Source organism: Mycothermus thermophilus, assembly GCF_041956435.1.
Source record: "Mycothermus thermophilus strain CBS 625.91 unplaced genomic scaffold VTJ04scaffold_8, whole genome shotgun sequence".
NCBI lineage: Eukaryota > Fungi > Ascomycota > Sordariomycetes > Sordariales > Chaetomiaceae > Mycothermus > Mycothermus thermophilus.
This window is the reverse complement of record NW_027191434.1, coordinates 579,079-604,023: the sequence shown is the minus strand read 5'-3', so window position 1 is coordinate 604,023 and position 24,945 is coordinate 579,079. Positions and strand designations below refer to the sequence as shown.

At 53.1% G+C, this 24,945-nt stretch overlaps 11 protein-coding genes across 11 annotated transcripts; 3 read left to right on the top strand and 8 right to left on the bottom strand.

Moving 5' to 3' along the window:
- Positions 1-390: 390 nt before the first annotated feature.
- On the bottom strand, positions 391-723 carry VTJ04DRAFT_10717 (uncharacterized protein; the record flags this gene model as incomplete). The annotated part of the gene is made up of 1 exon (XM_069358486.1): positions 391-723. One exon carries the CDS (start codon positions 721-723, stop codon positions 391-393), a length of 333 nt encoding a protein of 110 aa, XP_069214045.1.
- A 1,834-nt stretch (positions 724-2,557) lies between these two features.
- Positions 2,558-3,615, bottom strand: VTJ04DRAFT_10716 (uncharacterized protein; the record flags this gene model as incomplete). The annotated part of the gene is made up of 4 exons (XM_069358485.1): positions 2,558-2,642; positions 2,718-2,774; positions 2,986-3,285; positions 3,362-3,615. 4 exons carry the CDS (start codon positions 3,613-3,615, stop codon positions 2,558-2,560), a joined length of 696 nt encoding a protein of 231 aa, XP_069214044.1.
- A 789-nt stretch (positions 3,616-4,404) lies between these two features.
- Positions 4,405-5,235, top strand: VTJ04DRAFT_10715 (uncharacterized protein; the record flags this gene model as incomplete). The annotated part of the gene is made up of 1 exon (XM_069358484.1): positions 4,405-5,235. The coding sequence occupies one exon, from the start codon at positions 4,405-4,407 to the stop codon at positions 5,233-5,235; it is 831 nt and encodes a 276-aa protein (XP_069214043.1).
- Positions 5,236-7,469: 2,234 nt separating this feature from the next.
- Positions 7,470-9,319, top strand: VTJ04DRAFT_10714 (uncharacterized protein; the record flags this gene model as incomplete). The annotated part of the gene is made up of 2 exons (XM_069358483.1): positions 7,470-7,701; positions 8,358-9,319. The coding sequence occupies 2 exons, from the start codon at positions 7,470-7,472 to the stop codon at positions 9,317-9,319; spliced, it is 1,194 nt and encodes a 397-aa protein (XP_069214042.1).
- A 1,309-nt stretch (positions 9,320-10,628) lies between these two features.
- Positions 10,629-11,063, top strand: VTJ04DRAFT_10713 (uncharacterized protein; the record flags this gene model as incomplete). Its single annotated transcript, XM_069358482.1, has 2 exons — positions 10,629-10,704; positions 10,774-11,063. 2 exons carry the CDS (start codon positions 10,629-10,631, stop codon positions 11,061-11,063), a joined length of 366 nt encoding a protein of 121 aa, XP_069214041.1.
- Positions 11,064-11,241: 178 nt separating this feature from the next.
- Positions 11,242-12,956, bottom strand: VTJ04DRAFT_10712 (uncharacterized protein; the record flags this gene model as incomplete). Its single annotated transcript, XM_069358481.1, has 3 exons — positions 11,242-11,734; positions 12,453-12,562; positions 12,642-12,956. 3 exons carry the CDS (start codon positions 12,954-12,956, stop codon positions 11,242-11,244), a joined length of 918 nt encoding a protein of 305 aa, XP_069214040.1.
- A 657-nt stretch (positions 12,957-13,613) lies between these two features.
- VTJ04DRAFT_10711 (uncharacterized protein) lies at positions 13,614-14,659 on the bottom strand (the record flags this gene model as incomplete). Its single annotated transcript, XM_069358480.1, has 2 exons — positions 13,614-14,276; positions 14,336-14,659. The coding sequence occupies 2 exons, from the start codon at positions 14,657-14,659 to the stop codon at positions 13,614-13,616; spliced, it is 987 nt and encodes a 328-aa protein (XP_069214039.1).
- Positions 14,660-15,726: 1,067 nt separating this feature from the next.
- On the bottom strand, positions 15,727-16,153 carry VTJ04DRAFT_10710 (uncharacterized protein; the record flags this gene model as incomplete). The annotated part of the gene is made up of 2 exons (XM_069358479.1): positions 15,727-15,933; positions 16,025-16,153. The coding sequence occupies 2 exons, from the start codon at positions 16,151-16,153 to the stop codon at positions 15,727-15,729; spliced, it is 336 nt and encodes a 111-aa protein (XP_069214038.1).
- Positions 16,154-17,571: 1,418 nt separating this feature from the next.
- VTJ04DRAFT_10709 (uncharacterized protein) lies at positions 17,572-19,421 on the bottom strand (the record flags this gene model as incomplete). The annotated part of the gene is made up of 6 exons (XM_069358477.1): positions 17,572-17,673; positions 17,745-17,975; positions 18,037-18,824; positions 18,883-18,993; positions 19,050-19,286; positions 19,337-19,421. 6 exons carry the CDS (start codon positions 19,419-19,421, stop codon positions 17,572-17,574), a joined length of 1,554 nt encoding a protein of 517 aa, XP_069214037.1.
- A 2,279-nt stretch (positions 19,422-21,700) lies between these two features.
- Positions 21,701-22,844, bottom strand: VTJ04DRAFT_10708 (uncharacterized protein; the record flags this gene model as incomplete). Its single annotated transcript, XM_069358476.1, has 2 exons — positions 21,701-22,699; positions 22,770-22,844. 2 exons carry the CDS (start codon positions 22,842-22,844, stop codon positions 21,701-21,703), a joined length of 1,074 nt encoding a protein of 357 aa, XP_069214036.1.
- Positions 22,845-23,600: 756 nt separating this feature from the next.
- On the bottom strand, positions 23,601-24,866 carry VTJ04DRAFT_10707 (uncharacterized protein; the record flags this gene model as incomplete). The annotated part of the gene is made up of 2 exons (XM_069358475.1): positions 23,601-23,666; positions 24,414-24,866. 2 exons carry the CDS (start codon positions 24,864-24,866, stop codon positions 23,601-23,603), a joined length of 519 nt encoding a protein of 172 aa, XP_069214035.1.
- Positions 24,867-24,945: the final 79 nt, after the last annotated feature.

Here is a 24,945-nt window from a genome sequence, read left to right as displayed (position 1 = left end):
GGGAAGATGCCTGGGCGCGGGGCATGGCTGCCTAACGGTCAGGTTTCTTTTGGTTATCGGGCGTAAGATTGTTTATATGCTCAAGGGTTAGGGCTAATTACCTTACCTATGCTGATTTCCCGCCTTTCACCGTTCAAACAAGCATCCATCTCACTACAACCGCTAGCCTATACTGTAAAACATTTTGGCAACAAGCTAACACTGACCTTCCCGGGGAGTCGGCTCTCTTGCATCCACCAAATCTGGTGTTGGCTTGACCTTACAGATGGTCGCCCGGTGTCAATTACCTCCCTCAGCTGTTAGATGGTATGAAGTCGGTATGGTCAAATGTGCCTCGAGGAGGACGAAGAGAGCGATCCGCATAGACTTCCTCCGCATATTGTCTTCTGCTCACCACTCATTGTCGAAACCCTCAGTATCAAAATCCCCCCAGGGCACTTCCTCGTCTTCATCGTCCAGGAAGAAAGGCTTTTGCTCCTCGACCTCTCTGCCCATCCAGATACGATCGTCGGACTTCTCTGGCTCGCAACCCTCCTCATACAATCCAGCCGGCCATGCACCGAAACCTCTCCCATTCGTGACATCCTTGAGCGTGGCACGAAACGACCCATCTGCCTGCCGCTGACATTTCCAATAGAACGGCCATTCTCTCAGAAGACAGAACTCCTGGAGGTTTGGGGGGCCAAGGCGTTTCAAAGCTGGTAGAATGAGTCGAGACGTCATGTGTAGTGCCGAATTTACCCAGTCTGGTAATGTTTCGTCAAATACTCCCGTGGAACAGGATCAGGGGTATAAGCACTAAGCTCCCCTAGGACCACAGCAAGGCGTTGGAGTCTTGGGAGGTCTTGGAGGCTGGTAATGAACACACGAAATGTATGCATTGTACAGGGTACACTCAGCAGCCCATTAACATAACCTTGGTTTTAGAATTAACGCGATACGTACCTCCAGGAACCGTGGTCTTGTGGGCGTCCTATGCCATGGGTTGGTTTCGGCGCCCCTGAGAATTAACCATTCGATATCAGGGAGGCATGATATGGGCATCAACATTGTAGATTGTCAGAGCCAGCCGTCGGAGGGAGTTCAACCTGTCGACGGGCATCGTAAGAGTACGTGTATAATAGTCGCCCAATACGGCAATGCCCAAGGAGACGAGATTCGGCCACAACTCAAGGACAGCCGAATAAAGCGAAACGCCAACCATGCGCAAATGCTTCACTCGGGGATATTTCCTATTCCTCGATTCACTCAGAGCCTTGAGCTCATCGAAGGAGTCATGCCTTTGTTTATTGTAGCTCCTGAGGTCAAGATGCAAGTCCTCCAAGTTTGACCTCAAGTTAATGACCTCGAAAAGTGTTGTCAGAAGGGCCATCAGGCTTGGAGTGAGCATTGTGGGTGGCAACATGGTTTGAGGCATCCACCCAACCCAATCCCTGCATATGGTAGGCCGGCTCGTTGTCGGGGACCAGGAAACATGCATGCCTACAGAAGTCGTCAGAAACTTCGTACAGACTTGAGTGTGAAGTAATACCGACCGGACGTCAGGACCAACGCCCGTTAGCGTATTTGTTGGCCGGTTTGCTTTTATGAATGCGTTGAGTTCGTCGTAGAGTGCCAGGTAGTGCCGAGCAAAGCACACATTCCTTCAGGCAATGTGCTTGAACTGGCTTCGGAGGACCTTGCATGTGTTAGCCAGCCGGTCAAGGTCTTTGTTAGGCAAATGGCGGCCGATTTCATGCAAAATCTCGGTGGGCAGACTAATAATCCTGGCGGGCCAATCCATAGTCAAGAGGTTGTCTGGATTTAAGGGGTGGTTGACATCGACTGCTTTCCATTGTGGACTGTGGTGAGATCTGGCTTGGGGCGTGCGTGTTGCGGGTTGGTCAACGGTGGTGGGTGGACATTTTGGCAAGACCAGGGTTAGGGTTGCGCCAGTCTCTGACGACGCCGTCTGTTTCACCCCCTGAATCATCACGATCATGGCCAGAGGATAGAAGACGGTCAGTCGGGCAAAGAGGCCATAACGGTTAAATACTGGTTCAGACTCGGGATGGTTGCTTCGCATTCTCACTTGCACCTCGCCCAAGCGAGCAGGACAGAGAACGGTGTGCAACACAACGCTCTTCGAATAACGCAGGACTGGGAGCATTCCTCCTATCGTTTGCCGACTCATCTCGTTTACGGCTATGATTGAACAAATCCATGTTTCTGTGACTACACCCATCTACTGTCCGCTTCAACTTTGCTGGCTTAATCCGTCTTGTTCTCCCTCTCGACGTTCACGTACTCTTCTCATGTAGTAATCCAACCGGCCATACTCCAGGACCTATTTTGTCATAGAATACATTTTTGAAGAAGTCCTCGAAGGACCCGTCTCCCCTGCGCTGACACTTCCAATAACATGGCCATCGCGTCAACACGCAGAACTCGCGGACACTGGAAGGAAGGCGCCTCAGTTCTGGGAAAACGATCGGGGATAATACCAAATCATGTATTTGATCCGGCCGCCTCTGTATTAGAGAAAGATCATATCCGGGATCTCCCGGTTGAAACAAAGTTAGCAGAATGTTTGGGGCCAAAACCACGGCCAGTCGTTGGAGCTTTTGCAGGCGTTGGCACCCGGTAATGAACAACTGTACTGCCTGTGAGGGGCAAAACCCACTCAGCGTTCCGTAGACACGACATTGGTTCAGGAGGGAGATGAAGGAGGTACCGACCTGCCGGAATGGTTCGCTTCCTTGTGGCGGTGAATGCTGTTGGTTGCGCCGGTGGTTCTTGAGAATCAGCCATTCGATGTCCGGGCAGTGCTGACCGATTCCGTTAATGATTGGCGCTGAGAACGTTGGGAAAACGTGGTGGTCATTTTTTCGAACTGTAACAGCTAGTCGGCGGAGGGATTTCAATGTGTCGAGGCTCTTCAAACAATCAGGATTCGAGACCTCGATATCCAAGGAGAAAAGGTTCGGGCACCATTCAATGGTAGACCGGCACAAGGCGGAGCCAAGGACACGCAAATGTTTTAGTTGGAGATATTGTTTGCGCCTTGGATAGTTCAGGGTTAGGAGGTCGCTGAAAAAGAAATCTGGTAGTGGAGTTACGCATTGCTTGATGTCAAGATGCAGCTCTTCCAGATTAGCCATCAAGTCCAGGACTTCGCCAATTGCTCTCGTAAGGTTAGGCTTGTAGGGACCCTTCCCGTAATCCAGGCAGCATGGGGCATCCACCCAGCCAAGGCCGTCAGACTCGCTAGCCGGTTCATCGTAAAGGACCAAGATCGACGCATGTCTGCCGGCGTTGTGAGAAAGCCTCCACAAAACTTAAGATAACAGCGCGAAGCTGCAAGGTTGGCTAGGTGCCGTACCTGACATAAGGCCCGATGCCTGGCAGATTATCCCCCAGCCGGTGTGCAGCAATGAATGCGTTGAGAGCATTGCAGACTGCCAGATAGTGCCCAGCGAAGCACACATGACGGTCCCTCCAGACCAGACCGATCAAGAGTTTGCGGAGGGCCTTGCACGTCCGGGCAACATTTGCGAAGTCTTTGAAGGGTAGGTAGCTGCCGATTATGTGCCATAACTCGATGGGTAGGCTGAACACATTGGCTGGTTGTTCCATTGCGAAGAATGTGACTCTTTGGGGGATGATTGACTGCTTCAAAGACGAGTGACAGGACTTGGGGTCTATTAAATAGCTGCTTCGGGGTGGGGTTGGCTGCCTGATATGTCCGCTGATGGTGGTTGGTCCGAGGGTTAGGGTTGCCGTTGCCCATGACAACGGCAATTGCGCGTGCCCCCTGAGTTAGGTGTCTCACCACAATGGCCAGAGAACACATGGAAACGGGTTGGCAACCCTTCTTTTGGAGGGAAATCATGCGAGTATCCTCGAAGGAGACCCCAATTTGGCATTTTGAAAGCCCTAAAAGTCGGAGGTATATGGTGTTGAGGTGCTGATCCGTTGAGGAAGGCGAAGGAAAGGTCCAGCTGGCGCAGCCTCTGAAAAAAAAAAAAACGACAGCAAAAAGAAAAAAATAAGTTGATGGGAATAACAGGTCTTTTATCAATACTGTTGTTGACCACGTTGTACCATCTTTTCACCTTTTCCTAGGTCTATAGGAGGGAGAGTAGGTTAGGAACTACGGAGTAGAATTGTATAATAAGAGCTTTCTTTCGGACTGCTTCGTGCTCATCCCTTGGATCAATCCTGTGGCAAACCTCCTGATTTGATTCTCCACGTCCCAACCTTTGTTTTGCTAACCTTTCTTCTCTCTGTGCCCACCTTGTCGCTTGTCTCCAACATCATCAATCCTGAGGACGCCATCAGCAACATTTCCAACAAGATCATCGCGGGAAAGACATTTTTCGCCGGCCTGAACCAGCTCGATCTCGCACCCACCTTGAAGAGTCCATGCTCAGCTACCGAAGCAGATCTCACTGGGATACAGTGAAACAGAAGGCCCTCAATGATCTCGTCGGGGATGAAAGCGGTCTCAAGTTAGTCTCGACCACACAAAGCCGGAGCCAAAGGGACTTGGCATGTTTCGTGCGCAACATGAATCTCATGCTCGAGGGCCACGTGGTTGGGTATTATAAAGAAGTTCTTTTGAACCCAGGCTCGTATTATTGGAGCCTCCACCGCGAGCAATACCGACTTTCGCAGCGGGAAGCAGATAATCTCACAAAAAAGCTCAAGTTTGGACGACCCTTGCACCCTCCGCTAGAGGCGTGGTTGGTCAACAAAAGGACAGGAACTCCATCGAACCTCCCCAATAATTCCTTCTGGGCCAGGACTGGTCTTCCGGTGTTTGAGATTGACCCGGCCGAGATCCCTCCCGAAGTGATCCAGCTCCTGGGCGAATGGATGAAGGAGCATCCTCATGACCTCATCTACTATCCGGTGGCAATACAGAAAATCTTGCAGTGGATATGGATTGTAGAAGATCTCAAGAGACGGCTGGAGGACAACCTCAGCCACGTCAATCATCCGGTGCCGCACGTCTCCCTCTCCGCCTGGCTGATCCTCGCACATCTGTTCGAAGCCTTCCACCAGGCAAACCGCCTGGCTTGGTACATCCATCCATTCCGCTTCGTCCATCATGTTCTTAATGGCTCTAGGAGGCCAGAGAACACCGATTCGACCTCCTCGCACGGTGGCGTGGACAAGGCCAAGGTCAAGGAAGCGAAGGCGCCGAATGCCATCAAGGTCTCAGCCATCGAGGTGAAGCTCATTACCATTTGACGTCCTTTGATGAAGCGCCAGATTGGGTTAATTATCCCTTCGTCATTCCCCGGATCGCGTCTTCCGGACCTGGGCTACTTAGCTCCCAGTTGGGGCTTTGTCTCTCGGCCCAGGCTGAGCACAATAACCACCCACCACTTGCCGGATTGGAGGTCGTTGTACTAGCCGTCCATCCAATACCCCCCAGACAAAAATCAGGCAGATGTACCCGAATTCGACCTCTGGGTTCCCAAACGCTGGACCCCAACCCCCCTGGTTCCCGACACGTCCTCCACGGATAAACCACCAAACATCCATAAAGCCAAGAAACCTCTCAAGTCTGGGAAGCAGACAGTGTTGGAAAAATCAGCTGGCGAGACAGGAGATCGAGAGTTCCCCATCCGAGGTCTCGTTCCTCTGGTTTGCACGGGAACGCTCAGTCCAGAAATTGCGGCGGCCCTCGAGAAGATCACCAAGGATGCGGAGGAAGGGAAGCTCACCTGGGTTCTCCGTGGACCAGAGGGGGGAGTGGTCCCGGGCTTTTTCCGAGATCCGTGGAGCGAACTGGTCGTCAAGAAGGACAGGGGAACCAAGCCTTCAAACGCTCAGGAGCAGCCAACGGCAGCCAATGGCCAAACAACAGCGACAGACAGCCAACTAACGGCACCAGACAAGCAGCCGGCTCTGGCAAGTGAGAACATCATGCAACTCTGGATCTCAGGCCTTCATCAGCTGTTCGTGGAGACCACCGCCCGCCTCAACCGAGCGATACAAACAGGGCTTGCAGATCCCAGTCTGTCTTCACCGAGAACACAGGCTTGTTGGTGTTCTGAGGCCTGGATGAACCAACCCTTCAGTTCACGGACAACAAGAAGAGGCCTCTCGAGTCAGACAGCCATCCTGACAGGACGCTGTGGCAGGAGTTCCTTGAGCAAGCTTCAAGCAAAGACAATGACGGACATCTCAAGTCCAACTCCCGCTGCTGGGCCAACCTCATCCCTGCCGTCCAAACCTGGCTTGCGGACGCCTATCGCTAGTATGGGCCGACATCGATGCCCCGTATCTTTCGGCGCCTTTTTGCTGAAGACAAGGAATTCTGCAAAGAGCTGGCTTTCAGGTGGGGGGATTATGCCGAGTTCGACCCCAAGAACTTTTTTTGGCCACTCGAGGAGGCCGATCAGGATAGGCCGGCAAAGCGCCGCAAGACTGAGAAGCGCGGTCTAATCGAATTTGGCGGTCCTGAGTGATGGGGAGAGCTGTTGGCTGTCTGTCGAGTGGCTGATAGAAGCTCACTCATTGACAGGCTGGGGAGACGAGATGGCGGTGCTCTGCTCTGTAGATGACTGGATCTTGGCTGGCTGATATGCAACAGTCCGTGGAGATCAAGCTTTGCTGACTGCTTGGGTCTGAGAGTTGGAGGGGTGGGCGCAGGTTGGACGGTTGCTTGGGAGGCTGACTGCAGGGGATGGCATATCTTTAGCTTCGGGGTCTACAGGGACATGACACAGACCATGAGGTGGAGTTTTCGGGGGATTTCTGAGGATATGGGCCCCAGCTCTTCGTTTGAGGAGACAATGCGATGAGGTTCAGCCCAAGCATTGATTCTGGCATCTCTTGTCTCTGTGTTATCGAATACGCGTAAGAAGCAAAGCAGTTCCAAACAAGAGCAGCCGAGCAGTACAAAACGTAAACACCACCACCAGTAAGCGATTGCTCAACCTTCTAGCACAACACCCAAACTATCTGAAACATCTCAACCAGGTAAATAACATAACTTGCGTCTCAAGCCCAAGTTCCTCAGGGAGAACAAACACAAAACAGGAATACCTGGACGCGAGGAGAGCACACAATCCAAGATACCATCAGGTATAGAGGGGCTAGATTTCACGGAAGAAACCCAGAACTGGCTAACAAAAAAACCGTTCATAGAGCTCCCATTGTCACCATTGTGCACATTGTTGAAGTAAGGTTCTTGCCTGATTTACGAAGCGTTTTATTGGTCCCACATCCGCAGCTAACGCGGAATGACCGGTATACAATTCACATCCAAAAGAATTGCAAAGTTTTCCTTTCTTCCTCTCTTCATCACACTCCCATCTCCTCTCCTAAACGTTCCCGTCCACCGACTAAAGGAAGCCCGATCACAAAAAAGGACATCTCTTCATATTCCTACAACCATCACAGTAAGCTACTAACTTCATTAACCTCATTAGTTTACTGCGGTTATCAAATGCTAACAAATAAACCAAAGCAACATGTCGCACAACTCTCCTTCCGGCGGCAAAGAGTTCACCGAGAAAATCCTCCAACCTATCGCAGCCGAAAGGAACGCCAGCTCCATGCAAGCCGAAGATAAGGGCGTCACTCTTCCTACATCCCAGTCCCCGAGCATGACTTGGTCGACTTTCCACGCCGTGCTGAAGGCACCATCTGCTTACGCGCGGGCGAGCAACGGCTCTCGCGCCTCCCAGACGACTGCTCCCAAGGGTACCGTTTCGAAGCCTAAACTTTGAATGAAGCTCCGAATGAGCCGATGAGTGCTGAAGCGCTGGACGATGAGTGGAAGGACGATGGATGAAAACTTTATAGAAATCACGGGATGATGTTCTGGGTGGGTAAGGAGGAAATGGAACTCAGGATTCGGGGAGAGCCAATCTGGTAGTTACCTCGGCAAGAATGAACTGAGCTCGGGATTCTGAATGTTGCGTTCACATCTTCTCGTCACCCATGTTTCTATGGGAGTAGAGATTGGAGTGCTGTTTTTAATCGGGAAGCTTTGATGTTGTGATTGCCTAGCAATGTTGACGAACCCACGCCCAAAGAGTCACAAACGACAAGACCAAGATTGGCGTCAAGTAAAAGCCAGTAGAACAAAGGAATTGAGTGTGGGTACACTTTCATCCAAGAACCTGATCCAAGCCAGACAGACTTCCGGACTCAAAGGACCACAACTCCTCAATGACGCCGACGAAATCACAGCGCCGAGAGCTGACGGCGACAGCTCATGATATCGCCGGCGCGTCATGGCTATTTCTGCTTGCAGTTGCACACATTGTTCCTCACTCCCTTCCATATTTCCTTTCCGCAGGCTGACTCTCACTGTCCACCTCTTCAATCTCCCAATCTGACAACACAACATCCAGCCTCACTCATGCCTGGTCACAAGCAGCAGGCCAGCAGCGATCCTCCCAGGGATGGCGAGGAGCTGGGACAAAATGACAATGACAAAAATCCCATCCCGTCCAACCCGCCGGTCATTATCAATAAGCGCTATCTCTCTCGCACGACGCAGCCCAACTCTCACCCAGCTGGTGACTCGAAGATGATCACATGGGACCAAGTCAAGCGGGTCAAGGTCCGAGACACCAACAAGCCTCTGGCTGTGGTGTACGAGAAAGCCATTTCATGTCTCAAAGCCTACGCCCTGCGCAACGACTACAACCTCAAGCATCTTGACAAAGACATGCTTTGTCTCGTCTTGAATCAGATCGACCGCACAGCCAACAACCACGTCACCCACAACTTTCCCCGTGATGCTTGCACCCAAATCAAAAACGTCACAGACTGGATGGGTGACGCAGAAAACTGGAAGGAAGCGTACGCCAAAAGCAAGATCCCTTACATCTGGCACCCTGACGTCCTCGCCCAAATCCACATCTTTGGCGACGGGCTCTTTACCTTCCCCCCGCTTTTCCTCGATCTTCTAGATGAGGCCGGGCTTACGGATCTCATTGACCCCGAGGTACCAGTCACCAGCTTTTGGGCCGGCGCAAACTGGAGCGATCCCAAGTGGCGCGAGACATATCTCCGGCGTCCTGGTGGGCAACAGGTGCTTGTCGAGACTCCTCGCTCCATGGTTGACCAAGCTTTGGAGGAGGTCCGCCATCAAGTCCGTCGCGACAAACCGGAGGGACTGGGGAAGAGGAAGAACCAGAATAATCTCCCAATCAGGAATGCCGTCACCCATCAAGAGATCGCCAATGGAGATAACATGAACCAAGATATGTCTATGACCGGCGACCAGGCTGGCGGCATCGAGGCCATGGCTGCTTCTTCCGCTTCCACCAACACTGACCCCTCTGACACCCGCCACGTCTGCCACTGAGCACTCAATCAACTTTGTCACCAGCCAGTTTGCGACTGACCAGGCCAGCAGCACGATCAGCGAACAGAACGACCACCTACCTCATTGAACCGACAATTGGCAACGCTGATACGAAGTAGTCAGCCTTTGGGCGGCTTCAATCCAGCGAGTCTCCGGACACTGCCCCCGCGCGCCTCGTTGATCAATGCGCCTCAAGGAGCTCAAGAATCTGTGTTGCAACATTGATGGTCGTCTCGAAGAGCTCAAGGACACCTAAGAGAATATCTACGGCGAGCTTCTCAAGCGGTGCAACAAGCTTCTGAAAAAAGATCTCGCTCGTCCAGGTGGCAACTCTTGAGATGATAGAATCTTAAGAGCACCATAAACGAGGTTGAGACCCCTGGCAAGGGCATGGACAACTCAAGGCTCTCGCCCAAAATGTCAAGAATGACACGGGCGATAAAACTGCAGGTCTTTGATCGACAGGCATGAATCAGTCACACACAGGGACCGCCGGAAAGGGCGAACAAGGCTCAGTCACAGAGGGGTGGGTGATGTAAAGGACGGGCTTTGCATTGACTTGGCTTGACTTCGGACGATCTTTGAGTTGCATCTTGCAGAGTATCACGAAGACTCAGCTGCGGAATTGCCTTGCTGCCTCCTTGTTTTAGAAGAACTTGGTATGCTGTTCTCCCAGGTTGTGACATGTGCGTTGGACTGTGCGCCTTTCTCACACTACTACAATGGCCGTCGCCGCTGCCATCAATGCCACCGGCGACGGAACCGTCGTCAGCACCGCTATCAGTACTGCCATCGATATGACCGGGCTTATCCTACAACTTATCGAGCGCCTTCGGAGTATAAAGTTCTTCAGCTCATGGGCAGGACAGTGTGGATATTGTAACTGTGGTAGAACAACGTGATCTTATGGTATTGGACCTCTAGAGGTCAACGAGCTTGTTGATGATCTTGTCTACTTTGTATGGAGTCATGCGAAGGAGGTATTGCTGCAGGACGAAGCGGTGTTCAGCGTTGTTTATCTCAGTGAATCTGCTTCGTCAAGTTTCACCGCCCTTGTGGGGTCAAAAGCGCAGGACGGTTCCTGTAGGCCAGGCAAACGCTAGGGAACAAAGGACTTGTGAAAACATCTCCATGCTGGGCCCATGCGGAACTGACGCTGCCACATTTATTTGCTTCTGTCTGTGCACAGACTTTCATCCATCGTATCCTGGCCACCTCTCTTGTAGGTAATACGTCTTCCATTGGTCCGGGTGGATTATCCACGGTTAATTCTTGCTCCAGACCTCTTCATACAACATCTCACTGTACCATGATGACTCTCTGGTCCTCGCCTCCTCGACTCAGTGCTCCAGATGAAAGACACTTTGGAGTCTTTAGCCTTTCCGGTAAGCCCAGAGGTAACGTGTTGGCTTCCTAGACATCCCAACATCGTGGCGGAAGATGTTACCGTTCAGGGTGCTCGTGGTCGCAAGAACAGGCTCGCTTGCACACCCGGCTAAGGACGCCGCAGAGGTTCACGCAGGTGAACACAGGGTTTCCCATCCACCTGCTCCTAGAGCCGTTCGAGAACAGCCTGAATATCAGGCACTGTCGCGTCCTCGCAGACCACCGGGTCAATAATGGAGTTCTTTCGGATGTTGCTTTTTCCATCTGCGCGGTCGAGGACAGTCATCCTTGCCGTCTGGAGGGTCCTCCCCTCCTCGTCTGCCTCAGAAGGTTCCTCGGAGACGGCAAGTTTCTTTAACAGGCGCAGAACCCAGGCCCGGCATCATTAACCTGAACATGGTTGTGCGGGAACCGGGCTGTTTAGCCTCAAATTTCTAAGTTTAAATGTGCCCCTGGCAGAGGGTGCCATGTGCTGATGAGATGTTAGTGACTGGATGAGACGCGACTCTGTGCCAAGGCTCACCTGGAATGACCGCTCAAATGGCACAGCTAACAGGAAGCGCCTGACACCGCAGGAGTTTCATCCCACAGAAACGGCCCGGTAGCGGAGCGAGGAGGATAATCTCCAGAGCCTCGGCCATGATGGACAAGAGCAGGTGAGCAAGGGTGTCAAGCTCTTTGTTCAACGCGTGCGTTTGCTCATCTGTGAGGAAATCGAGGCTGAACAGGCTGTGTGGATCCGGGACGTTCTCTCCCCTCCAGGCCATCTCAATGCCAACCAAGGTGCCGATTCCCATGATGAGAATCCTCCGAGTGGCCAGGATGGTGGCTCCATGGAGGACAGTGACGAAGATCTTGCCAAGTCGCAGAGTTAGAGGACGTTGGAATGGGGAATTGGTGGGAGCGAATGTGTTGAGGAAGCAGGATGTGAAGAGAAACATTGGGAATTGAGAATTGGCTGAAAGAGGGAATGAGTGACACAGCTTCTTGTCTTGCAGGAGGAGGATTGTGGCTGCATCAGAAGTTCTCCTGAATAGAGGTTGAGTTAGAGTTAGCCGCTAAACCACGGATGGTTAGCGTACCCGAAGATTGTCTTAGTCATCTTCTGCACCCCTGCCAAGGCGCGCCTACACCGCGTCCAAGAATGCTTTCCCCTCAGAACAGGACTTCACGTATTGTCTCTGGTCACAAGGAGTCATCTCAGACATGACCGATACATGACATATACCACATCCACCCTTCTCATCTACGTGTCGTCACCTTCTCCCCTCTCACAGCCCGCTAACCCAGTCTCCTCACCCCCATCACTTCCCCTCAGACTCGCCCGCCTGGGATTCGTCCTTCTCGCGATGATTCTCAATTTGGATCCGGAGCTGTTCGTCAAGCACCTTCAGAGATGCGACTTCGTCCGCAAGACACGACACAATCGTTGACAACAACTGTTTTGTCTCCACGCTTGCCGCCTCCCACGCGCCTTCGATGTTCAAACCAGGATGGATGCTGTGCGCCATCTGAATGGATGGCGGCTTCCACATCTTGAACAGATCCTCCACGATATCATGTGTTTTATTTGCTTTCTTGATGTTGCAACGCAGAATGTGCCGGGCATACGTGAATCGCATATGAGCCGTCACCTTGTTGGCCATCTCGGCGATCCCGTTAGTGGTATTGAAGAACTTGACCATGTCTCACACCATCTGGACATCCTCGATGACGGAATTGGAGTCCAGGCGTCCCCAAATGCCACATCAGGCACCAGAGCATAACCACCCCGACACGATCGGAGGCTGGCACGTAGAGCTTCTGGGTCGACAACAGCCTGGCAAGCTTCAGAATGGCATCCTCGCGTGCCTGGCACTTCATGGGTACGAAAAACCGCATCTGAACTTTTATTAGTGCGCTTTCAATCCGGGACGGAGAAAGGAAGACGACTCACGGTCAGGGCGGACTGGATGTAAAGATTCAGATTGATTGCCTTGTCGGCATTCATTTTGTGGGGCTTTTTGAAGAGGACATCAAGTAACTCGACACCTCGAGAATCGCGCAGGATTTGCTCGCTTTCCTGATTCCACTCGCCCCCGTGCGGGAAGTAGCAGGTTTCGTTTTCCCGGTCGCTTTCACGGTTGCGGTCGCACAGGCCGATCCGGCACCCGAAGTCAGAAAGCAGCTGGGAGAGCTTTGGGCACACGCAGGCCGCCAAGGCGATCCACGACATTACGTCGAGGAACTTGAAGAGGAAAGTCGCAGTCATTGTAGATCGGCAAGTCGGTGGTCTCCTTCGTGAAGTCGGGCGAGTTGTTGAGCTGACTGGTGGCCAGAGGAACGAGAAGAGGTCAGGTTCGTGCATGGCGGAGGCCAATGAAATACACGACCCCACGAAAATGATGGCAGACAGCAACAGAACCTAACAGAGAAGAACCCAAAGATCAGACGAATGCACATGGACAGCTGTTCTAGGAAAAGGTCAGATACAAACCAACACTTCATCTGATCGTCCGTCACACTGAACCACGCATTCCGTTCGGCGTTGCTCAGATCATCTCATTTCAGTCATGAAGAATTATACTTATCATTTCCCCCCAATGGGTTGCATAAGCAAGTCAAATTGACCTACTGACGTACCCGCCCTGTGAGTGAGAATAAGGAAGTGATGTGGCCAAAATCTGGGCTGTTACCTGGTAACGAGGCAGATGCCTCCAGGAGCAGGTTTGCCTCCAGAGACTGGTTTGTAAACAATGTTTGCGCAACGCAGACAGACACGTTTGCGGTCCAGAATCTGGATACTGCCTTTTAAGGATGCAGCTCGCAAGGTGTACACCAACTCACATCAATGGGTGCCTAGAATACTCCGTACAACATGGGCTGTCCATCATCCATCCTGTCCGTGTGTTCCTTCAATCCCAGCCACCTACTCCCTTGCACCGCCGTTGTCCGCCTCACCGTCCTTAACCTCTCCCTCATCAAGGTGTTCCTTCACGCGTCCCTCGGGGCCCAGCTTCTTGACACGATCCAGACCTCGAATCAAGCCCAGAACGTCAGCCTCCGTGCGCCTCAGCCATTCAATATGCCCCTCCAGACTCGACAAGAAGCGCGCAAACCGCTCCGCGGCCTCTTTGTTTGCAGTATCCAAGATAGCCGTCTTCTCCTCGGCTCCAGTATGGCGGTCCATCTCCAGAGTCGTCAGGGCACATGCTGCCTTCCAAACCTCCAGTTCATTTCCCATCTCATCATGCATGTCCGTGGCTGATTCGATGACGATGCGCAACATGTCCAGAGCGAAACTGTACTTTGCTTCTCCCTTAAGGAGGCGGGGTTTCTCTGTAGAAGGAACGGTGTCGTTGGTTGTCGGGTTATCTGAAGTGAAGAGCTTGGCGATCTCATGGGCCACTTTGACATCGTCGATGCTCGAGTCTTTGTTGAAGCGTCCCATCTTCCACATGGTGTACCAGATGGCAACGACCTTGGGGCGATCGCGAGAGGGGATGGCGAGATGGGTAGCCGTCAGGATCCTGGCGAGCACCAGGATGGCATCGATGCCCATGAAGAGACGGTTGTCGGTCTGGAAATGGTTCTGATGGATATAAGCGTCTGCTATGCAGCAACATGCGACTGATAGAGCAGGGTGCTTACCGTCATGATCGCATGGATGACCAGTGCCGTGTTCCGAGTGACCTTCCAGGGCTCGTCGAAGAGGGTGTCCATCAGCGCGAGTCCGCGGTCCATGTATGCCAGCAGATTCTCATCCTTCTCGAGCTTATTTGCGGTTTGATGGAATTGTTCCGGGGCGTTGAGCCCATCCTGGGACTTGGAGTCGGCTGTCGGATAGTTCGGGCTGTGCCAGCCCATCAAGGACAAGAACTTGGAGATCATCTCGACAAGGATGGCACAGAAGAAGACCCAAAATAAGGTCCGCGCCGTGAATTCGTAAAGCTGGTGAAGGAAGTGTGCGGTCATGGTTGCAAGTTGAGCTTGATGGGTTCGCTTGATGAAGGGTGAGATGGAGTGTGTTGATCTGGTCGGTTGCAGGAGGATGAGGGAAGATGGAAAGTTAACTCAGATTGCTGGTCATTAAATGCAAAAGTAGACGGAGGGGAAGTGGTCGGTGATGTAAAGTAAACCTTGCTTCTGCCGCAGCGACCTCGAACCTAAACCTAAACCTCTGGCTCAAAGGACACAAGGTTCAGATGAATACCCATGTACGAGTGTTTCTGAGAAGCATCGGCCATCTTGTAGACATCCACGTTCATCATGGGCATCTCTTCCCGTCTTCTTTACCTTAACCCGTCTGTCTCTGCCCGCCTCTGCTCCAGGTGTGTGAGGAGACCTTCATCCCATATCCGGCGATGTTCTCTCTGCCGTTCCGACCGATGGTCATCTGAACTGCGACCTGATAGCAGGGTGAGGTACCACTCTATCCTCATCTTAAAGTCTGTATCAACGTAGATCTAAACCATCCTATCACAGTACGCAGCAAAGTCGAATCGTGTCCACGAATGCATCAACCAGCTCGTCTACTATTTATTGTTGTCGACGTCTACAACAGTATAATCATCATGATATCATTATACAGGAAGTTTTTAGTATGTCCAGAGAGAATATTCAAGCTACAAAAGTTTGCATGGAGTTTGTTGTGTCTTGAGGGCAAGGAAGATGGGTCGAAAGTAAACATCCCGTGTAAAAACGCAGCCCAGTAAAGAAGATCCAAGGTCAAGTCAAAGCCGAATCGCTCCCTCCGGCTCGATAGCTCTCCCCTCCCCTTGGCGATCCACCCCCGCTATCGAGTCACCTACCATGGTCGGTGTGCCTCCGGGTCGCCCTGAACGGGCCGCTCCCACTCCCGTGGCCCCTTGACCCTCGGCTGCCGAGGGTATTGCCAAGGGGGAACCGCCAAAGGGTTGTCCAACGAGGCCCCGGCGATGATCGCCAAGGTTATATATAGCCCGACTGCCTCTCCTTCTCCGCGCCCTGGGTGAATCAAAACGGATGTGGATACCACGGCAGCTGGTGCGCCTTGACGAAGATCAGCGCGAACCCGCCGCAGAGAAGGCGTCCGCTCTCCCTCTCACCAAGCAGATCAGTTGCTTGTTGGCGATTTCGGGGAGGATTTGGGCGTCCTCCTTGGCAATGGCTTCCGTTCTTGTTGAGAACCCAGGCTGTTGGCGAGACGCCTCGGCGTTGTCGGTATTGACGGTAGGCCCGCCAATGTCGCGGAACAAGTGGAGGCCACTCTCACCCAAAGTCAGCCTTTTCAAGTCACCTCTACATGAGGTATCTACATGGTGGTGATGGAGAAACGTGGGCTGGAAACCTCGTGGCTACACTGGTAGTGGCATAAGCACAGGCTGTGTTGGAGGCCGCAAGAGAGGCAGGCTCAAGAGTCTGAGGCGGAGCGGTGGTGAGGCGTCGGGCGATGTCGTCCATCACGATGGCCCGCATGAACCCTGACATGGAAGATCACCTTATCTCCAACCCCCGTTTCAAAGGAGTACGAATCACCCAGGCACTCCTGACCGATCTGGTTTGGAAACCTATCCAAACCTCACCGAAATGGACCAAAAACCACACTGTTGATATGTTCTGGTCCACAAAGGACCGCGCCCAAAAACATATCGAGGATGCAAAGATCGAGCTCACCCCGGGGCTCGACAGAGTTCTCCAATCCCTCTTGCCGCCAAGCGTGGATTTTTTTTTTTTCAAGACACTTTCCACCGCCGAGGAGAAGAGGTGGGGGGTATGGCGGTGATGGAAACCCCACTGCTACAAACCACCGGGACGCTGGTCGGGGCGGCAGCTCAAGACCCGGCCCAAAAGGGCTCGCGCAAGAAGAAGGAACTCCTCCGATATAGCTTGGCGATCCCTACCCCCTCGCCGGTGCCGGCGAAGCAGATATTGGGCGGAATACGCAATGTCGGAACGCCGCTACTCTGTCCTTATAAAGGAGCTAGATCGTCGTTGAGTTTATCTGCCATGTCCTCGATATTATTATCCAGGGGGTGAGCATTATCAGGTAAGATTTGTGGTTAAAGGTAGGTACATTTAATACAATATCTGGACAAAGTTGGAATGAGATGCCGAACTGAATCAGAAGCCTCGCTGTCAAGCAAAAGGAATGTTTGAGAGATCGGCTGGAGATGAGGGATAAGTATGTTAAGAGCAAGCGCGTCGATTTATAATATGTACGATGTTTCGAGAGATTAGGGACAGTAATATATTGCCATCCGCCAAATGACCAGGGGTCTAGTCCATACCGTGTAAATTCATGGATGTGCACGACCTGACATGTCAGGTCATCAAAGGCACCTTTGGCATAAATCTTACCAGCAGCTGGCCACCGCCTTGATAAGGACAGCATCGACAACAGCACCTGCACACATCAAGCTATCATCACCACGCCACAAGACACATCACGTACCCAAGCAGCAGGACATCACATCCTGAGCCCATTATCCCATCTCCCAGTTGTATATATACATTCACTATACCACAGTGCCCCCACTCCAATCGACTTCCGCTGTGCTCGTCCTCACCACCGTACATCAAGACGGTGATATCGGCAAGTAGACATCGTTTCCCTCCTTCCCAGCCACCGCACACAAGACATACACCCGCTCCAGTCCGGAGACGGAAGAACCCAACGAAACCCGCGTCTATGGCATGAACCGAACGCAGAAGAACAAATCGACGAAGAGAATGAAACAAGAATCCCACCCGAAACCACCGTCCAGCCAGGCGCCGTGCACCAAACTCCGTCCAGCCCACATCTGACCTACTCCCAGTACCCACCTCTCCTTTGGAATCATCATCATCAGCGCCATTTTCATCCGGCCTGACCCCTGTTAAGCCAACGCGCGGGGTAGAAGGGCAGCTCACGAAAGCGACCTGACGATATAAAACAGCAGATACGGCCGCGAGTTGAGCACGTCCGAGATCTGCGCCACCTCGACCTTGTGGTCGTTGAAGACGAACCACTGCCCACAGGAGTCAGCATTATGGTACAGAGACATCGACCTCGGCCGGAGTAAGAGAAATAAATGCTCACCTGATCTCCAACCCGACAATAAGAAACGTAGTGCCCCGTGTCAATGTCTCCAACATGCACCACCACGCACAGCAAATCGTAGATGCACGAGCGCGCGAGCTCGTATTCTGAACTCACGTCGTGCGTGCGGGCATGGTTGGTGTAGGGGAGCATGTTGAGCTCGAGGGGGAACTGGACGGGGGTCTCAATCTTGACGGCGCGCTCGTTGCGGCCTTGTTTGTACTCAAAGCGCTGTCGCCGTCCATGTCAGCACATGTCTGTTGGGTTCGAGCATGGGAGGGAGTGAACACACCTTGAGCTGGATGGACAATACATTCGGCAGCTTCAAAATGGAAGTCTGCCGACGCGCTTGCTGCATCGAGTTGCAGTTGTTGCAGCGGTACTCGCACTTGTCACCCTTGATGTACTCCTCATCCAGGCACTCCTGAAGGGTGAGGTAGCCACTCGGGCGGGTGGGGTTTTTCTTGCCTTTCTTCTGCGACAAATTCTCCAGCGGCAGGCTCAGATCCAAGAAACTCTGCTTCTGGTCCGTAACGCCGCCGCAGTTCTGACACGTCGTTGTGCTCAGTAGCTTTCCGTAGTATGTCCGATGAATGATACAGTCGCAGCTGTGGTCGGTGCCGCTCTCCGGCCGTTTCCCGTCGCCGTTGCGCTCATGCAGCTCCTCGGCCAGGAACTGGAAGAACTCGTGGGCATCCTGCTCCTTGGTGGTGACGAGGTTTTCGAAAGCCTTCTTGTCGCTGATCCAGAAACCGGACAGGATATTAGCTGCCGTGTAGCCGTTCGTGTTTTCGACGGCGTAGAAGTCCTGGAACATGTCGTCCATGGCGCAGCTCAGGCAGTGCGGAACCTCACAACTGCCGCTGGTGTGACCGTCGCTGAGGTAGAAGTTACGGAGGATGGGGTTGTGCAGGAAGCTTTGGAGGACGACGTTTTGGTAGCATGTGGCGCCAGCATTATAGATGCCACGAAGACCGCTGGCCTTGCATGAGGCGGTGGTCGTGTTTGCGGTGAGGAAGGTTGGGTTCTCCCGGACGGGGTCCGAGGCTTCGAACAGTTCATCTATTTTCCGTTTCCGACCTTGCCAAACGTTAGCACTGGAACTTGACTGGCATTGACGGTGTGCATTGAAGCTTACTGGCAAAGGAACCTGTGCCGAGCTTCTTAAGGCGCAGCTCTTCGAACGTCGGGTCATAGACAATGTCGTCACACATTTGGCAGTAGAGGGTGCCACACCTCGAGTCGACGTCTGCTCCGGTCAGTCACCAGCTCTAGCTAGGCTATTTTCCCCCATGTCCAACATACAGAACCTGTGTGACTTCTTAGCTCCATGTTTGGTCCGATCGTCCTCGGTCAAGGTCGAGGGACACTGCAGGCAGAGGTATGTCGGGGTGAGCTCGGTAACCGCCTGGCCGTCGGGGGTCTTGGCCGTCTGGGCAATGAGGGGCGACTTGTTGAAGATGGTGCTGAGGATCGCCTTGTAGTGTTGGATCGAGGTATTGGTCGTCGCTTGGTCTTGGTTGAAAAGTCGCTGGAGGTGTTCTGCGACGGTCAGTTCGGGGTAAGAGGGCATGGAAAAGCGCCCAACTCACCACAGCCGTACATTGGCGTCCCCGGCTGGGGCGCCTTGACCTTGTAGTTTTTAGGCGACGCCGGCGTCGCAGGCCTCGCTGACATCTTGGGAGTTTCGCGAATGGCAAATGGGGTTGAAGAATTTAATATCGGCAGTTGAAGTTAAGGCGCGATGGATGCGGTTTCGGGTCTGTGTGTCGATCAAGTCGACTGCCGCGCCGAGGGCACGGGGGTTTGGAGTTTAATTTGGAGGACAAGGGATATCAATGGACAGTTGTTGAGGATACGCCGAAACCATATATGAAAAGCAGAGAAGCGGATGATCCGGAGTTGGAACCGAGGGTTTGGGTTCGGAGGAGTTGGGATGGCTTGAGGTTGGGAGGGCGAAGGAAGGCACGCGCCGATGTTGCAGCAACTGGGCCCCTGAATGCCCGAGCTATTGTCCGAATTGACGGGCTATTGTGGTGTCAGGGCATCTCAATCGTCCAGTTGAGGTTCGGCGACAATACCTATGGTGGATTCTTACAGCGACAATGCCTCCGGATGTCTGGCATTCAATTGTCGTTGACTGCGCTGCCAGCAATTATCCCAACGCCTATTTCTTGGTAACGCCAGAAGGCGCCTGGAAATTGCTTATCGGCTGGTTTCCGCCTGAGCGGCTCGATGTTATCGATAAGCCTTGCGTTCAGGTCGTCGGCAGCCTCGGCATTGACGTAACCTGTTTAAGAACACAAACAGACAACCACCTCTGCATCATGACGACGAGAAAAAGAAGTTATGTTCTCAGACGGTTGCATGTCCATCTATTATTTATGTGCAAAACTATTTTAACCGCCTCTACAAGTATTTATTTTTTCATGGAAAGTCGGCACGTGTTCGCCACTGTGGACACAAGTCTGAGCTGGTTCTGAGACGTTTCCTGCATCCTCTCTCGTAAAAAAATGAATCTTGAGTTTTGTGAAAATATACGGCTTCGATCTCGGGACGATGTGGAAGCATAAGCGATTTTTGGAGTACGCATCTATGGGAGACAGTGTTGGTCCAAGCTTGGGAGCTCGGTCTCAAGATGCAAACAGGTGGCTGCACAAGCCAAACGCCGTTCACTTACACGGCGGCTTGCCCCTCACCTCAGCCTCGCCACCAGCATCTGACAACCACATGGAAGCTCTCCCCCGCAGCTCGTTTCAGACATTCCCGGGCACTTGAGAAAAACATGACGGAGGGGAAATGATTACTATTCACGACTCTCAACATCCAGTCCAATTCCCATCTCCAGCAGCCGCCGTGCGGCATGCCCAGCCGATTACATATGTACAACCAAGCAAAGAGACAACCTGACCTCCAAACCCCAACGCCAATCGGTATCCTCTGTACAACCTTGCTCCCCATTGTATCATCCATCCTCCTGCTTTACTGTAGTACGCAGCTCCGAGCTCCCGTCAAGTTGCATCCCAGGTTGCATCCATCCAAAACCCCAATCCCACCCCAGCCCCGCCACTTTAACTTCCAACCGCCTGATTGGTCCAGCCCACCAGGGGCGCGACGCGAACATGACCCGAAAATTCGCGCCTCCGAGCATCCGAGACGCGTTCGGCCGCGAAATGTGGCGCGGAGCCTCCCGGCCAACCGCGTCTGATTGGTTGGATCGCCGACATTTTTTGCGGTTTCGCGACACCCGGCCAAAGCTCCAGCCTCCCAACCACCCGCAAATCGCTTGACGGAATCCAAGGTTGTCAGAAAGGCAAAAACAGGTTGCCCCTCTCTTGACCCCGCCGCAAATGCTGCCTGGGTTGGTTGATGCATTGAGCAGACTCGGTGCGTGCGTGGCCCGGCCAGCTCGTGATTCCATCCAACTCGGCGCATTCCTGTCGGAGCGAACCAGCGCCGGCGCAGTTTGACATCAAAGCCAAATGCGTGAGCAATTATGCTGAACAAGCACCGACGAAGGGAGATGTGTGTTTCCCTTGGAGGAGAAAGGAGGGAGATGGGGGTATAATCATATCATATGAAGTATACTATTCTGGCTGCTGAACATGAAGGTGAAGTGACCCCAGGTACACACAGCAGGTAGTGAAGTGTAAACTCCAAGGGGTATCAGGGTGTGGATGTGCTAAAGTAGTTTGGGTGAGATTATGTTAGGGGGTCGAAGAAAAAAAGCAAAAAGGTAAACAATTCGCACTCCCAAGACCCAGAACGCCGTTGCTTCTTCCTTCCTTCCTTCCTTCCAGACGTAGAGCAAAAATGACAGCGTGTTGTTGAAGGGGTCATTACCCAAGCAACAGACCGGGTAAGAGACATGATGTGGTCTGAGGGTAGCAGTATGCGACAAAGGGGGTGGCGTGATATTCGTTCTCTTCCCAACAAGCGACAAAACAGCATTGTCATTAAGAGGGTAAGTCGTCAAAAGTAAGCCTCTTTCTCGTGACGCTCCGCGGCGTCTTAGACCCGAGCGTCAGATTCGGCGTCTTCCACGGCTTCTGCGCCGGACTGGGTGTCATATGCAAAAACTCGGCAAAATCAAATCCAAGACCTGGGGTCGAGGGGAATGGGTTCCCGCCGCCAGGGGTCGTCATCATCGACGACGGTAGGGCAAACTTGCTGCTCTTAGGCGGCGGGGTTGACGGCGGATCCATCCTCCTTGTCAGATTGGCTGGGGATGGGGAGGCGGCCAGGTACAGCAAAAGGTCGGCGCCCTCTTCGCCAGACCGGATGTCGTTCGTTGTAGATGTCGTCGTCGTTGTTTGTGGTTTCGCGGTGTCCCGTGGCTTCTTGGCCAATGAACGGCTACGCATGGGTGGTGTCCGCGGCGGGGACACACGGACGTGGTTGCTGTTGGTGACATGGAACGAGTGCGTCGGGAGTTCGTCTTCGTCGTCCGAGAGGGCAGCGAAGTTGGTCGGCCCGAGAAGGTCGTTCATCTGTCTCGTAGATCCGGCATAGAAGGACAGGTCGGGACCAGTGGAAGTGGTAAAATGTTGCTGCCGCTTTGGCTTGAGCGGTGATGACTGGGTGAAGTGGTGGTGATGCGCCGAGAAGGACCGGTGGGCCGTTGGGGACTGGCGATACCGCTTGCTCGGACTCGAATAGGCGTCGTCGAAGGAGGCAAGGTAGCTACGCTTGCGATGTCCGGTGCTGCCATTGCTTGATCCGATAGCGTCTGAAAACAATGGGGCTTTGAGCGGCGAGCTCATCAGTGCCCTTGATGGGTATGGAAGCTCTGAGGCGCTCGATGAGGAGTCGGACAGGAGGTCACCATCTTGGAGACGCCGACGGCGCATCTCCTGCTCGAACTTGGGCTCGATGGTGTCTAGAGTCTCATTGACGAGGTTATGTTTTGTCTTGAACTGGGCGAGGGCGAGTCTGTTCTGTAGTCTCCGTGCAACCTGCAAAGCGGTGTCAGTATCCCTGCCGAGGCAGCCAGCCATCATTTTTCTGGCTCGGTGGGAGTCGTACTTTGCTGATTTCTGCCCTCTTGAGCACCCGGTCGGCCACCGCCTCGGGCTGCTTTTTTAGCGGCGACGACATCATCTTTCTGGCGGTTTATTGTCCAGGCATGCGGTGGTGGAGAGGGGTTGGGGAGTCGGCCGAGGTGGGCGAGGTTCAGGATCTTCGAGGGAGGTGACTGGTCGGTTTCTAGAATGACACCAGGGCGCCGAACACTGCCGTTAGACGTCGCAGGTGGTTCCGAGTTTCGTCAGGCGGTGCTGTTGGCGTCTGAGAGCGGTTATGAAAAAGAACAGCAATCTATTCGGGGCACAGCCGGCGGTGCATCGGGAAAGAGAATGATGATGAGGGTTTGGGTTGCCGGAGAACCGGAGTGCTGGGAGAGAAGATGGAAAGCAAGGAGCAAATTCACATTCCTGTGGAAACCGGCAGATTGGGGATTGGCCGGGCTGAGCACTGGCCACTCCTAGCTGGTCTTGCTCCAGCTGCAGCGGCTCAGGGCGAATGGCGGCAGCTAGCCCAGGCTGCCAGGGCTACAAGGGGCCTTGTTTGGGCAGGCAAATTTGTTGGTTGCATCAGCTTGTCTCTGGGCTTGGGCTGCACATCGAGATCCACCATGACATTCACGCGCAGATGCGAGGCAGCTCACCTCATGCAGGGGAAGCTTACTTTAGAGGGGGAGGACATGACGGCACCGGGGCGATGGTTGAAGAATTCCAGGTCCAGCCAACAGCAAATGGTCTGCATTGGCCATATCGGGTGTTTTGCTCTCATTCCAGGAGTTCCGGATACAGCCAAAAAGTCTTCTGTGTCCCGGCTGCGGCGGCGTTCCCAGGGAGTTCAGAGCTTGTCGCAAATAAGCGAACCAGGGCCAGGGGGCTCCACGGCGTGGAGGTCGCAACGGGCCTGGAGCTTTGGCGGTGGCATCGGGTGGTCGACCCGGAGACGATGACATCTTGTTGACATGGACAGACAATGACAACGTTGCTGGGGGGTGGAGCTTATGGCAGGTAAAGTAATCCTCAAACCCGACCCTTTGGACGTGGAAACAAGACGAAACGAGGTGCATAGGTAGTTGACGAACTTCGGCGTCTGTTGCTCCTTTAGGTCGAGGATAGGGAGGCCGCTCGTATTCACGGCGAAACGTGATCACCTCCACAACACAAGATCGGTTTGCATGGGACAGGAGTTGTGCGGGGCGTCGAGTAACGTTGTGTCTGAGTCGTGGATTGATGATGAGGTTGAGAGGCGTTGAACGATAGCAACGTTTGCCTCGTTGTCTTGAAAATGAGGGAGAATCGAAGCTGGGAAGGAATCCCGCTCGGTGAAGGCCAGGAGCAATGGCAAGAAGCTGATCTAATCGAAGTGCAAAGGACCAAACAAAATTGTTGTCCAATACCCGCAATCCACATTGCTACTTGGTTCTTACGACATCGAACTCCGTATTCAGCCTCGTACTGACAAAGAGGGGAAAGCATGGCCTAGCTCTCTCATGGGGTTTTTGCGGTGGAGAGCTCCTTGAAGTTGGAGCAGAAGGCGCCTCCCGTTGATAAGAAAGCAATCCCTACAAGGGCAATTGCCCCATCGACTTGAACGAGGTCCAGATCGCTCTTCCTTTTTTTCATCTGCTTTTTTTAACTCAGAAGGTTGCACAAGGTGAGCTCCGTTGCAAGCTCTGGCTTTCTGCGTGTCGCTCTCGATCTGCTTCTGTCCGGGGTCCTGCAACCTTCGAATTCCCTGTTTTGCCCGACCCGAGCCGCTTCCTTGTTCTATCTCGCATTCCAGTTCCTGCCTGCCGCTTTCCACGCGCTGTGTCCGAACTTGAAGCAAGGAAGGCAGCGGAAAGAAACCGATAGGACGGGGAAGCAGATGGACTCGGGTTTCTGAGTGCTTGATTGAGGTGATTGCAGCTGGTCTTGGGCTTCCATTACTCGCTAGGTCTCGGTCGCAAGCCTTTGCATCCTCAAACCCATCTTCAACCCTGGGACACATATGGATCAGCACCAGGAGGTCAACGTCATTTGAAACATCTGAGAGCCAATACCTATCAGAACTCCACCCGACACGGCACATATCTCTCAACTGCCAACTTTCATTACTGGCCATGCGCGGCAGGATGTAACTGAAAAATCGTCCAAGTCAACCCGTCGACTCATACGTCATCGCTCGCTCAACAACGCACCCG